Source organism: Polypterus senegalus, chromosome 4 (genome assembly GCF_016835505.1).
Source record: "Polypterus senegalus isolate Bchr_013 chromosome 4, ASM1683550v1, whole genome shotgun sequence".
Classification (NCBI taxonomy): Eukaryota; Metazoa; Chordata; class Cladistia; order Polypteriformes; family Polypteridae; genus Polypterus; species Polypterus senegalus.
Genome location: NC_053157.1, coordinates 6,319,522 through 6,333,580, shown reverse-complemented (window position 1 = coordinate 6,333,580; position 14,059 = coordinate 6,319,522). Strand labels below are relative to the sequence as shown.

The 14,059-nt window shown below is 42.3% G+C and overlaps 1 protein-coding gene across 2 annotated transcripts in view; it reads right to left on the bottom strand.

Annotated features, from left to right (window-relative positions):
• si:dkey-27h10.2 overlaps positions 1 to 14,059 on the bottom strand; it is a 129,106-nt gene that overhangs the window by 97,971 nt on the left and 17,076 nt on the right. For both annotated transcript variants that reach the window (XM_039750201.1, XM_039750202.1), the window contains exon 2: positions 6,142 to 6,507. In XM_039750201.1, coding sequence (XP_039606135.1) covers positions 6,142 to 6,507 — 366 coding nt within the window. The remainder of the gene's footprint in view (positions 1 to 6,141; positions 6,508 to 14,059) is intronic.

Genomic DNA, 14,059 nt, shown 5'->3' with positions numbered 1-14,059 from the left:
ACATCCTTAATGAAGACCTTCTTCTGAGAGAGAGCTCTGGACCACACACTGGGCTGAAGATTCACCTTCCAACAGGAGAAAGACAACGCAGCCGAAGGCAGAGCTTAGACTTGAAACCCCAACCAAACATCTCTGGAGGGGCTTGATAAGAGCGGTCCACTGGTGGTCTCCATCCGGCCTCAGAGAGCTTGAGAGGGATCTGCAGAGAAGAAGGGCAGAACATGCAACAAAAAAAAAAAATCCAGGTGTGCAAAGCTCGTTGTGTCAAATCCAAGAAGAATGACTGAGGGCGGAGCAAAGAGTCTGAATCCTCGTGTCAAGGGGATATATTTTTATTATTATTATTATTTTTAATAAATTTGCAAAAATTTCTAAATTCCTGTTTCTGCTCCGTCATTCTGGGAACGAAAAACGAACTGAAATGATTTGAAGCCGAAAGGTGCAGAAAAATAAAATGTGAAAGGAAACCGAAAGGGCCGTCTGAAGAGCAGAGCTGAGGCTAGAGAAGCACTTGTGCAAGGTGCCATTGCAGAAGCGACGAGATTACTCAACAGAGAGGACGTCACACACATCCCCTTTTCTTAAATGGTGCTTCTTCTGCTCATCATGTATTCCGTGTGGGGAGATGTGACGTCACCACTGACTGTGCTTCTGAAACTAAAATGGACCCTCAGTCAGCTGGCATAGAAAGCAGAAGATGGGTCACCGCCCTCCATTACCGGGTGACGGCACATATGAGGGTTCACTAATATAATGGGGTGGGCTGTGTAAGGCTTGACATTGTACTTGAAGCTTACCACCAATTCAGAACATTTATGATCTTTAACTTTCATAAATGAATTATGTCTTCTCCAATGATATTCCTGGCAATCTATGGAATCTGGAGTTTGTGGCATATTTGGTCAGTGATGGCTTATTTTAGATTTAGACCATTTTCTCCCCCCGTGGGTGTATTTGTCACTTCCTTGGCAACATTTCTCAGCGTCTCATACGCCAGCTACAGGGGAGCCTGTAAAAAGTTCAGGCCTCCGGTAAAAAAGGAGACCACCCCATTGTTTTAAAAAGCATTGTGTGCTGTCTCAAGGAGGTGGGGGGTGCGGGGGCAATGACATGGCACTATGGAGGTAATGTCACAGGTGATAGATAGCAGGGGGGAGTGTGATCACTAACTGCCCTCTTCCTTTTCGAGGATGGACCACACTGATGTCACGGCTTACTTGATTAACTCTGTTTCTAGAATTGTGTGTTGTCACACACATGTGCTTGGGAGACCACTTAAGGGTGATGGTAATTTCCCCTCCGGACCAGAGGTTGGTGCTGTGTTTCTAGTGCCTTCTCTCTTTTCCTCTGTCTGCACTGCTGACATCACTTCTGCTGTCCAACTGTATATGTCTCTGTTATATACCATTTGCTATGGGACTTGTAAAAGCTGAGCTAATATTTGTGATGCGCCATCTGTTGGAATGACAAATGCAATGTATATGTCTCTGTTATATGCCAGTTGCTATGGGACTTGTAAAAACTGAGCTAATATTTGTGATGCACCACCTTTTGGAATAACAAATGCAATGTATATGTCTCTGTTATATGCCAGTTGCTATGGGACTTGTAAAAGCTGAGCTAATATTTGTGATGCGCCACCTGTTGGAATGACAAATGCAATGCATATGTCTCTGTTATATACCATTTGGTATGGGACTTGTAAAAACTGAGCTAATGCTCTGCTGTCCACCCTCCTGGATCCGCCCCTTCCTGCCTGGAATCCTTATGATGGGAAGTTCTGTATTGTACTCTCCTCTAAGAAAAGACGTCATTTAGAGCTTTGTAAAAAAGATTGTTTTTGCTTTCATTAAATTCCATTCTACAAGGTCACAGATTGGTGTCTGTTTTTTTTCCTTACTGTGTTCAAATATGAACCTGATGAAAATCGAGAATGGAACTCTGCAAATAATAAGAGCAATAAATATTACATTTTATCTATATAGCGCCTTTCACAAGGAGGGCATCTCAGCCAATGGAGGTGCATAAAGTCAGCGACTGTTGGACTGCCTGCTTTCTTTTTACAATCCTTTTATGCTTCGATTACACGGGGCACTTGGGAAGTCCTCAACACTTTATGTTCGGGCTCCCATTTTTTCCCTCATTACACCAGAATGGCCTACAATGCACTTGTTGGTGATGTCATGAGAGCAACAATGTAAAGGTCATCCCCGACAGTGATGGCGTATTCGAGTTATAAGCTTTAATTTCCTGGTGGTGCCCCACTAGCCTCCACATTAGCCTCCATTGGAAAATGGCAATGTTGCCAACATATTTTTTTAATATGTTGTGGCGGATGGCTGGGCCCCTTACCCGGCCAGGATGCCTATGTGATGGAAGGACCAGAGTGAGAGGACATGTTCATGACAATACCTCCCCCAGAACACTAGAGGGCAACCCCATGAGCCATGAGCTGGGAGCTTGGAAGCTCAACCCTGCTGGGGCCTGTGACCACCACCAGGGGACGCCTGGACAGTTCTGGAGCCCTGGACTGCAGCACTTCAAACCATACCTGGAAGTGCTGCCAGAAGAGGATCACAGAGCACCCGTGTGCACTATAAAGGAGGGCACCTCACTCCATTTAAGGAGCCGGAGTCGGGAAGTGGAGGACAAAGCTTGCGTGGAGAGGAGTGAAGGCGGCAGAGCAAAAAGAGAGAAGAAGGAGAAAGAGAGCTAGAAAGGACTGAGCAGTATTACTATAGAGTGTTGTGCTTGTGAGAAACAGGGAAAGCGTTTCCCACAACGGAAAAGGAAAATAAAAGCATGTGCTTGGACCTGCGTCTCTGTGCCTGTCTGTGTCTGGGTTTGGGGAGCTGTACGGCCCCGGTTTACCACAATGTATGGTGTCACGCATCCCGCCAAGATGAGAGGTGGGGGCACTGCCAGTAACGCATAGCCATCCCTTTGTTATCTCCATCTTTCCTCACTGTTCCAAGATCCCACGCCTTCTGGTCCAGCTGCCAATAAAACCCCAGACGTTGTGGAATGAGACATCATTTCCTGTCTCGATTAACCCGCTGGACGGAGCTCCGTTGGCAGCGACTGCAACCCGCTCCTCCTCACTTGCTGAATTCCCACATTCCTTTTGTTTATTTTTTTCATTGTCCACAAACGAGTAAAGAAATGACTTGGTTGGTGCCCCAAAATTTCCTTGCTGTTTTTGGAGACATGTCACCCAGCCACAACAGAAAACGCTTAACTTTAGTATGTCTGGGAAGAAATAACTTCAAACTTGGAAACTTCCAAACTTTTCTGTCCCCAAATGGATGGTTACTTTATTATGTTGACCTCTTTTGTAGGTCCCTTTGGATAAAAGCGTCTGCTAAGCAAATCAATGTAAATGTAAATGAGAAATGTGCCCTCATCACCAGCTGCGCAACTGCAGTGGAAGAGAAGCCCACCTCATTGTGTCAAGGAGTCTGTGCGCCTTTGCAAGTAGCTAGAAGTGGGCTGATGCTCTGTGATGGCACCAACATGCTGCATCAGCCTCGATGGGGTGGTATTAACAGCAGAATGAACTGACATTGCATCAGAGATGCTTCAGTGCCAACTACAGGGGAGCCTATAAACAGTTCAGGCCTGCAATGGAAGAGAAGACCACCCTGCTGTGTCAAGGAGCATTGTGTGCCACTGCAAGTAGCTAGAAGTGCTCTGACTTTGAAGAGAAGGCTACGTGATGGCACTGATGAGTTTCATCAGCCTGGGGGTGGCATCAACAGCAGTATGAGCTGGCATTCCATCATTTAACTGAGAAGCTTCAGCGCAATCTACAGAGGAGCCTATAAAAAGGGCAAGCCTGCAGTGGAAGAGAAGACCACCCTGCTGTGTCAAGGAGCATCGTGTGCCATTGCAAGGAGCTAGAAGTGGTCTGACTTTGAAGGCTATGTGATACAACTGATGAATTTTGCCAGCTTGGGGTGGCATCACCAGCAGTATGAGCTGGCATTCTATCATATAAATGAGAAGCTTCAGTGCCAGCTGCTGGTGAGCCTATAAAATAGGAAAGGCCCGTCACAGCTGCACAAACTCAGATTTATACAGCAACAGCAAGTCATCCTTCTAAGTAGAGTAGAAGTTACACAGAAGAGTGATGGGAAGAGCCAGAGTCCCATGGGTCAGGTCTGGTGACCACCTTGCATTGTTTAATTTCAAGAATCTGTTGACAGATTCCATCATACACCCCCACTGCTTACTTTGGCATCCTGTGTGATTCAGAATTATTCACAAAGCCTCTAAAAGCCCTGCTTCTTCTTGAACCAGTGAGTCTTGACAACCTGGACATATTTTTCGTGGTGGTAACCATTGCTAAGTTTTAACCAGTCATCTTGCCTGCAGTGCAATTTCTGGGTATTTTCTTCACTAGATGTTACGCAACCACTCTTGTGAACTTTATCAAGATTTTAAATTAATATGTACCTTATCCACGATCTGCCACCAGAAGTACATGTAACATGAACTTGAAATAGAAAATCTTGCAGGAAGATCAGTCACAGCTAAACAACCAGATCATATGCCACTTGGTATGGAACTTGTAAAAGCTGTGCTAATGTTTGTGATGTCCCATCTGTTGGAATGAGAAATGCAATGCATTTTCTAACTACAAATATTTGTGATGCGCCATCTGTTGGAATGACAAATGCAATGTATATGTCTCTGTTATATGCCTTTTGGTATGGGACTTGTAAAAGCAGTGATAATGTTTGTGATATTCCATCTGTTGGAATGACACATGCAATGTATTTTCTTACTAAAAATATTTGTTATGTGCCATCTGTTGGAATGAAAAATGCAACGTATACGTCTCTGTTATATGCCATTATTATGGGACTTGTAAAAGTTTTGCTAATGTTTGTGATGCACCATCTGTTGGAATGACAAATGCAATGCATATGTCTCTGTTATATGTCATTTGGTATGGGATTTGTAAAAGTGGTGATAATGTTTGTGATGTTCCATCTGTTGGAATGACAAATGCAATGCATTTTCTAACTACACTTATTTGTGATATGCCATCTGTTGGAATGACAAATGCAATGTATATGTCTCTGTTATATGCCATTATTATGGGACTTGTAAAAGTTTTGCTAATGTTTGTGATGCACCGATGAGTTTCCTCAGCCTGGGGGTGGCATCAACAGCAGTATGAGCTGGCATTCCATCATTGAAATGAGAAGCATCAGCGCAATCTACAGAGGAGCCTATAAAAAGGGCAAGCCTGCAGTGGAAGAGAAGACCACCCTGCTGTGTCAAGGAGCATCATGTGCCATTGCAAGGAGCTAGAAGTGGTCTGACTTTGAAGGGAGGGCTACAACAAGGCTACAGAGTTACAAAGCAAACTCCAGCTGGTCCAGCAGCCCCTTTAAGGACAGCGTGCCCCCTAAACCAGCCATGTAAAGAGAAAAGGATCCATTTTGACACGATTGCGTTTTTTGTGCAGTGGTCTTGAATTCTTTAAAATAAATATTTAAATGTAAATGTTTAAATAAACTGTTTCCTTGGGCTAGAGGCTTTTGCAGTTTTTCCCCTCTCCCCCATATTGATATTTATGGACATATTGCACCTCAGGGTGTTTACCCCATTTTTGGGTCTGTGCAGGCCATAAGCCTGTCTTTTGAGTTTGGTTCCAGTCTGTGGGTGGGTGACGTTCACTCTCTGGAGTGAGGCCTGGTCACGTATTGGTGTGTGGCGTGTGTGTATTTTTTTTAACCCTACAGCCGTTTTGAGTTTTGGCATGGACAGGATCAAAGCATAACTTACATGTCCTCAAGATGTAGGGATAGGCAGGCACAAAATGGCAGTAGGGTTCAAAAAACTCACAAGACAGACCAAGAGGTGACCCAGGTCTGGCTCCACAGAGTAGACGTCACCGATCGCTGACTGGCCCCAAACTCAAAAGACAGGCTAGTTGTTACCTTGTATTTAGTTCTGCACACAGTTTTTATTTTACTTCACTTATTCAGACCTGAGGAGCTTTATGACTGTTTAAAAATATTAAAGGGCCCTTAACAAAGCTATAGAACCACATATTATAAAAAAGTTAGGATGATGAAAGATGGATAAGCATCGCCAGAAAAAGACAATAATGAAGTTTTCAGTCTCTACCTGTGCCTGGATTCTTGGAAGTTGATTTTGCAGAAGGTGGAGATGCAGAAGATGTTAGTGGAGACGTAGGCTGTGTTGTAGCTACAGTCCAAGATTTTGATGCTGTAGAGTCGTGTGGTCCTGAAGGTGGGGATTTTGTAGGTTTATGAGATGAAAACGTGGTCTGATTTAAAGTAGAAGAAACCAAAACATTGCTGGATAAGGAGGTGTTCTGGGTGGGCGTCGCGTTTGTGGTGGTCTGCTCCATTGTATGGTTGCCTGAAGTCGAAACAGTATTTGGTTTCGGTGTGGTCGCTGCTGTGGTTGACGTTGATTTTCGCTCAGTCGGGGTTTCTGCAAGTGCACTTATGGATAGGAGAAGCACACCTTTAAAAGAGAGAAAATAAAATTAGAGGACAAAGGTGTAGCAGGAGAGGGGTTCAAATGACCCATCCATTCATTTACAGAGCCTGTTTTATCCAGTCCATGGATATAAAGGAATCAATGTGGGGACACAATCATCTGGAGAACATGCAAACTCCACACAGCCATTGATCAGGATGGCACCCAAATCCTGGAGTTAGGAGTTGTAAGGCCCGTCGTGGCCAGAGGGGGCGCTGCCTTTAAGAGTGTTGCTTTCTTTGTCCTCTGACGCAGTGAGAACACACTCCTTGAAGGAAACTGACCCCGCCCCTTCCAGCAGAGGGCTCCAGTTTAAAAGTCTGACGCCTCTGGGTTTCGGCGTATCATTTGGACCTTGGACTTGTCACAGGACAGAGCACCCTTTGAAGGACCTGCTCTTTAGAGAAACCGAGAAGGCTGTATAGACTTGTCTCACCAACTATGGGAAAACCTCGTATGTCACATCTTTCAAGTTTTCTGCAAATTGAGAAAATGATGTGCCCCCTATAATTAACTATAATCTCTAGACTTCGTTTTGCCAATAACACCAGACATTTAAAGTGCAGCATTTAAATCACATGATAATAATCAGACGTTTTCATTGGTAGGTCGGTCTTTCCTTACTGGTCCGTGGAGTTGCTAGATTTTTGCCTTTCCGTATATAAAATACTGTGTACTGTGAAAAGATACCACACAACACAGAGAAACGTTTGGGGGAAGCCACCTGTAAACCTGAGATAGGTTGCCAAGCGGAGGTTTGTGGTCCAAAAATTCGACCTCAAGATTTTGATGAATCTCGATGTTTTAGACCTCCCTGAGTCCAAATTACTTTCTCGTACCAAAAGTATCGTAATCGTCCAAAAATTCAATCTCGAGATTTTGATGAATCTCGATGTTTAAGACCTCCCTGAGTCCAAATTACTTTCTCGTACCAAAAGTAACGTAATCGTCCAAAAATTCAATCTCGAGATTATGATGAATGTCGACGTTTTAGACCTCCCTGAGTCCGAATTACTTTCTCGTAGTGAAAGTATCATAATTGTCCAAAAATTCAACCTCAAAATTTTGATGACACTAGATGTTTTAAACCTCCCTGAGTCCGAATTACTTTCTCGTACTGAAAGTATCGTAATCGTCCAAAAATTCGATCTCAAGATTTTGATGACTCTCGATGTTTTAAACCTCCCTGAGTCCGAATTACTTTTTCATACCGAAAGCATCATAATCGTCCAAAAATTTGACCTTGAGATTTTGATGACTCTCGATGTTTTAGACCTCCCTGAGTCCGAATTACTTTTTTTGTACTGAAAGTATCGTAATCGTTCAAAAATGTAACCTCGAGATTTTGATGACTCTCCATGTTTTAGACCTCCCTGAGTCCGAATTACTTTCTCGTCCCAAAAGTTTTGTAATCGTCCAAAAATTCAACCTTGAGATTTTGATGAATCTCAACGTTTTTTGAGAGGTGGAGTCGAGGTAAGGACTCCGAGGAAACAGAAAACTGGCATAGCCGCTAATAACACAAGTGAGGTGAGCACGTCAGCAAAACGAACCTCAGAAGAAAGACAAAGACGCTTAGCTGTTAACATCAGCAAAACGGTATCCCTTTTACTTTTCCTCCTGCCGCCAATAGACAAGCGATGCCAGCACGTCGGCAAAACGAATCCTCCTATGAGAGAGATGCCCAGAGTACGCGAATTGGAGGACCGCGTTAGGAATCTGATAGCGATTAGGCAAACCAAAAATTGGATCGACTCGGTTTGTTTAGACAATTCGGCTACATCTGATTCGGCTTCAGTCTCTCCAGGTCCCACTGTAGTCCGTGCGAGGCCGAAATCAGCAGCACCAATTCAGCCACAGGGCGAGTGGGTAACAGTAAGACGGGGGTCTAAGAATCTAAAATTTAGTCCCCCAGCACCCAGGTCACCAATTCGGACCCAGAACAGATTCTCAGCTCTCTGCAGCGCGCCTGTGGAAACTGAGAATAATAAAGTGCTCATAATTGGCGATTCCATAGTGCGTAATGTTAGAATTCCACACTATGTTAAACCAGCAGTTAATGTTAAGTGCCTAGCAGGGGCCAAGATTTCTGGCATAAAGGCCGCATTGGACCGTGTTGCCGACGATGAAGTATCTACCTTATTGCTGCATGTCGGCACTAATGATATTTATTTACAGCAATCTGAGGTATTAAAGCGAAACTTCATCTCTCTATGCACCAAAGCTAAAACAAAATGTCGGAATTTAATTGTATCTGGTCCCTTACCAAGATTATATACAGGGGATGTGATTTATAGCAGATTGCATTCCTTTCACTGCTGGCTAGAAACCTGGTGTGCAAATAAAAGCATAGCATTTGTGAACAATTGGGATGATTTTTGGGAAAGGCCTGGATTTTTCAGAAGAGATGGTCTTCATCCTAACTGGAGGGATCTTATGTATTATCCCAAAATATGGCAGCAAAACTGCCTGGTTGACTGATTAGAGCACCATCCAGGCCGCAGTCATGTGATCTTAAATCACAGGCTGTTGTTTATCCCACCTGTTATTTTCCTGAAGCTGTTACCCATAATCCCTGTTGTGGGGCATCCAGTAAATTTAGTCTTGATACAAACCATAAATTAATTGATAACCAAAAATAAGGTGTATAATTAGACCAAGGGATAAAACCAGACACTCCACCAGGGGCATCTGTAATAGAAATTTAATTCAAATTAAAACAAAAATATATCAGCAGTTCAGAAAGAACCATGCAGTTTTAAATGCTGTTTATTGAACATTCGCTCTCTTGGCACTAAAGCTGTTTTGGTAAATGATATATATTAAGTACAAAATCTGATCTGTGTCTTCTTACTGAAACCTGGCTTAGTAAATGTGACACGGTTCCCTAGCTGAGGCGTCACCAGATGGATACTCGTTCCTTCATAAGTCTAGAGATTCTGGTCGAGGAGGAGGCCTTGGAATAATTCATTGTAACAAAATGCAAATCACTCCTAAAAATTTAGGCAACTTTACATCCTTTGAGGCATTCATTTTAAATATTAAAACAGATTCCAACACAATTATAGTGCTAGTCTACAGACCACCAGGGCCATATTCATTGTTCATGACTGAATTTAGCAACCTTCTGTCTGATTTGGCTATAAATTATGATCACGTAGTTCTGATGGGGATTTTAATGTACACATTGATGTGGAAACTGACACTTTTAGCAAATGTTTTACTTATTTGTTAAATTCAGTAGGATTTTGTCAGATTGTCAAAGGTCCAACTCATAATCATAACCATACATTAGATTTAATTATAACTTACAAAGTTGAAATTCAAAATTTAAATATTACTCCATTAAATGTAGTTATTTCCGATCACTTCTTAATTACATTTGATTTAGTTCTGCCCATGCCAGCGCACTCGAGATTAAAACAAAGACAGTGCGACATCTAGATTGTAATTCTGCTTCAAAATTTATAGATACCTTGAGTAAGTCGAGTGTAATTGTGGAAAACCATTTAGATCAGTTAACATCAAATGTAAACGTGGAAAACAATTTAGATCAGCTAATATCACATTATAATGTGACCTTGAGAGATGCTCTGGACACAGTGGCTCCCCTAAAACAAAAGTGATCAAAGCACATAGAAACTCTCCCTGGTTTAATGAAAATACTCGAGCTCTTAAATTAGAGTGTCGAAAACTGGAGCGCAGATGGAGAACAACAAAGCTACATGTCTTTCAAATTGCATGGACAGAGAGTGTTAATAAATATAAAAAAGCCCTCTTTAAAGCTCGCTCAGAATACTATTCTACATTAATAGATAGCAATAATAAAAATCCTAGGGTACTTTTAGAGCAGTGGCTAAATTAACAAATGGGAATTCAGATCAACAGTGCAAAATACCAACAGATATTAGCAGTACAGACTTTATGAACTTCTTCAATGAGAAAATTAAAAATATAAGATCCCAGATCTCAGCATCACAGTACAAACCAAATACTAGCTTAGCAGACCCTGCACATTGCATTCAGCACTTTAATAATTTTAATCCTGTAACTCACCAGGAAGTCTTAACTTTAATTACTAAAATGAAGCCCACTACTTGTTCCCTAGATCCAGTGCCAACAAAACTAGTAAAAGTGCAATGGATGTTCTTGCAGCCTATTCTAACCATTATCAATAGTTCATTACTGCATGGCACGTACCTGATGCACTAAAAGTGTCAGTCATTAAACCTTTACTTAAAAAGTCAGACCTAGACCCACACATACTAAATAACTATAGGCCTATTTCAAATTTACCATTTCTCTCTAAAATACTAGAAAAGTAGTCGCCAGTCAGCTTCAGTCACACCTTACGCATTACAATTTATTTGAGAAATTCCAGTCTGGCTTTCGCACTGGTCATAGTACAGAAACGGCACTAACACGGGTTGTAAATGACATTCTGATATCCTCTGATGAAGGAAATTCCACTGTAATTATGTTGTTGGACTTAAGTGCAGCATTTGACACCATTGACCATTCTATTTTACTGCACAGGCTAGAAAGCGATGTTGGGCTTACAGGCCCGTGCTCGCTTGGTTCAGTTCTTATTTATCAAATCGATTCCAGTATGTACAGAAATGTGCTGACAGTACTCCATCATTATACACAGAAGTTCAATATGGTGTCCGCAGGGCTCAGTACTGGGACCTTTACTGTTTTCACTTTACATGCTTCCACTGGGATCTCTCATTAGGAAACATAATGTTAATTTTCACTCGTATGCAGATGACACCCAGTTATACCTTTCATTTAAATCAAATGAAGTTTCTCCGATGTTGTCTTTAATTAGTTGTGTTAGTGAATTAAAGGAATGGATGAATGAGAACTACTTGTCTTTAAATACAGATAAAACAGAGATGTTAATTGTTGGAGGGAATGACGCTGATCACAGCAATATTTTGTCGTCATTTAACTCAGTTGGAATCCCAATTAATTTTACTGAATCAGCCCGCAATCTAGGAGTTATCTTTGACTCTAGCATGTCATTTAAAGCGCATATTACAAAGTCGTCCAAAACATGTTTTTCCATCTTAAAAATGTTAGGAAATTAAGGCGCTTTCTAAATAAACAGGATTGTGAGAAATTAATTCATGCATTTATCTCTAGTAGGATTGACTACTGCAATGCGGTGTTCACTGGCTGTTCAAACTGTTCTCTATACAGCCTCCAGTTAATCCAAAATGCGCTGCAAGAATTATTACAAGAACAAGAAAATATGAACACATAACCCCAGTTCTTAAATCTTTACACTGGCTCCCAGTTAAGTTTAGGGCAGATTTCAAAATCCTCCTTTTAACATATAAAGCATTAAATGGCCAAGGTCCGCTTACTTGTCTGAACTTATCATGACTTACAAACCTGAGCACATTAAGATCTCAAGATGCCGGTCTGCTTAGGATTCCAAGGATTAATAAAATAACAGTGGGAGGTCGAGCTTTTAGTTACAGGGCCCCTAAACTGTGGAATGGTCTTCCTGCTTCCATAAGAGATGCCCCTTCAGTCTCAGCCTTTAAATCCCGGCTGAAGACTCACTACTTCAGTTTAGCATATCCTGACTAGAGCTGCTGATTAACTGTACATACTGCATCTCTGTTGTCAGTCATTAGCACTAAAACATAAGTAACATGATAATTATATTTGAATACTAACCCTCACCTATTCTGTTTCTGTTCTCGGTACCCAAATGTGGCATTGGTGCCACGCCCACCTGCCAAGTTGTTTGCCTGCCTATGGTAAAGTCATCCCTGATGGAGGATCACAGGAATCATGGGAAAGAGGGGTCCTTTCATCGAGCAACGTTTCAGCCGTGGCATGGCCAAATGGGGAGGCAGCTTGATGGATGAGGTCTCCAGGACTCTAAAAATATCCAAACCTAATTATGTCATATCATCTACTGTTAAACCGTACTTCTAAAATTTTTATTATTATGCTGTCTTAAGGAATTGTTCTGTTCTGTGTATTGTATTGTATTGACCCCCTACTTTTGACACCCACTGCACGCCCAACCTACCTGGAAAGGGGTCTCTCTTTGAACTGCCTTTCCGAGGTTTCTTCCATTTTCCCTACAAGGTTTTATTGGGAGTTTTTCCTTGTCTTCTCAGAGAGTCAAGGCTGGGGGGCTGTCAAAAGGCAGGGCCTGTTAAAGCCCATTGCGGCACTTCCTGTGTGATTTTGGGCTATACAACAAATAAACTGTATTGTATTGTATTGTATTGTATAGTTCCTTTCAATTACCTGACATCTCTACATTTCAATTTTTTTTCTGACGATTTCAATATTTTCTAGGACCCCGGGCTTTTTTACAGCACAGGCTTACACGGTTAGTATAAAAATAATAATTCTTGTATTGTGGTTTACTCCTCAAATATCCATCCCCATATCTGAGTAAACAAGAAAGTCGAGGGGAGACCACTCGTGATTTTTTCTTTTCAGCTGCAATACACCTTTTCTCAAAGCCCACCACTCACAGCAGGCAATTGGATACCTCTGTCCCACTAACCAATTAGATACATTTTAATCTGTGGCATCACACACACCTACACCCTGGTGAGCTGCAGTTCTCTCTGCTAATGCGAAATTAAGAATGATTAAAGGGACAGTGTTCAATTAGTTTTGGTAGTCATGAAATCAAACTGGGTTACACACACACACACACACACACAGTGATCCCTCGCTATATCACGCTTCGACTTTCGCGGCTTCACTCTATCGCGATTTTCTCATACATGCTTATGTCACTACGCATGCGCTTTCTGAGAACTTTTATCTAAGCCCCACGATGGCTCCTAAACGTGCTGCTTTTTCTAAGCCTTTTGACAATAAAACTAAGCGCCGGTGGAAGATGCTTACTATGCAGGAGAAGGTGAAACTCTTGGATATGATTAAAGATGGCAATACCCTACAAAAGCCTGCTCAGGCATATGAAAAGACAGCACCAGCAACTGCCTATCATGATGTTCTTCAGCGGCGCACCCAGACACCCACTGCCTACTCCTAGTACTCTTTCAGCGGATGAAGACAACGACGCACCTGCTGAAGATACTGCACCACCTGAAGACTCTCCTACTGAGGTCGTGCCTTCATAGGTTAGTTAGTTAATGAGTATTGTAAAGTGGAGGGTGCTTTGTGCACTGTTGTTTATTAATAAAGTCAACTATTGGACTTTTACCTGGTGTCTGACGTATTGTCTGAGGGTTCACGAGGACGATAGCGCCCTCTATCTGTCACTATATATATATATATATATATATATATATATATATATATATAGTGGCAGACATTTAGGGTCCTTGCCCGGCCGGGATGCCTCCACGCTGGGAGGACTGGGGGAGTAAGTGTGGTCAGAACATTACCTCCCCGGTTCCCCCCCTGGGTTGCAGCGGTGCCTTGGACTCCCACAGGGCTTCATGGGAGTTGAGTTTACTACAGCCCTTTTGGGATTTGGGGGGCGCTGCCAGGGGGTGCTGCAACAGCTGCTGAGCCCTCTTGGGTGGGT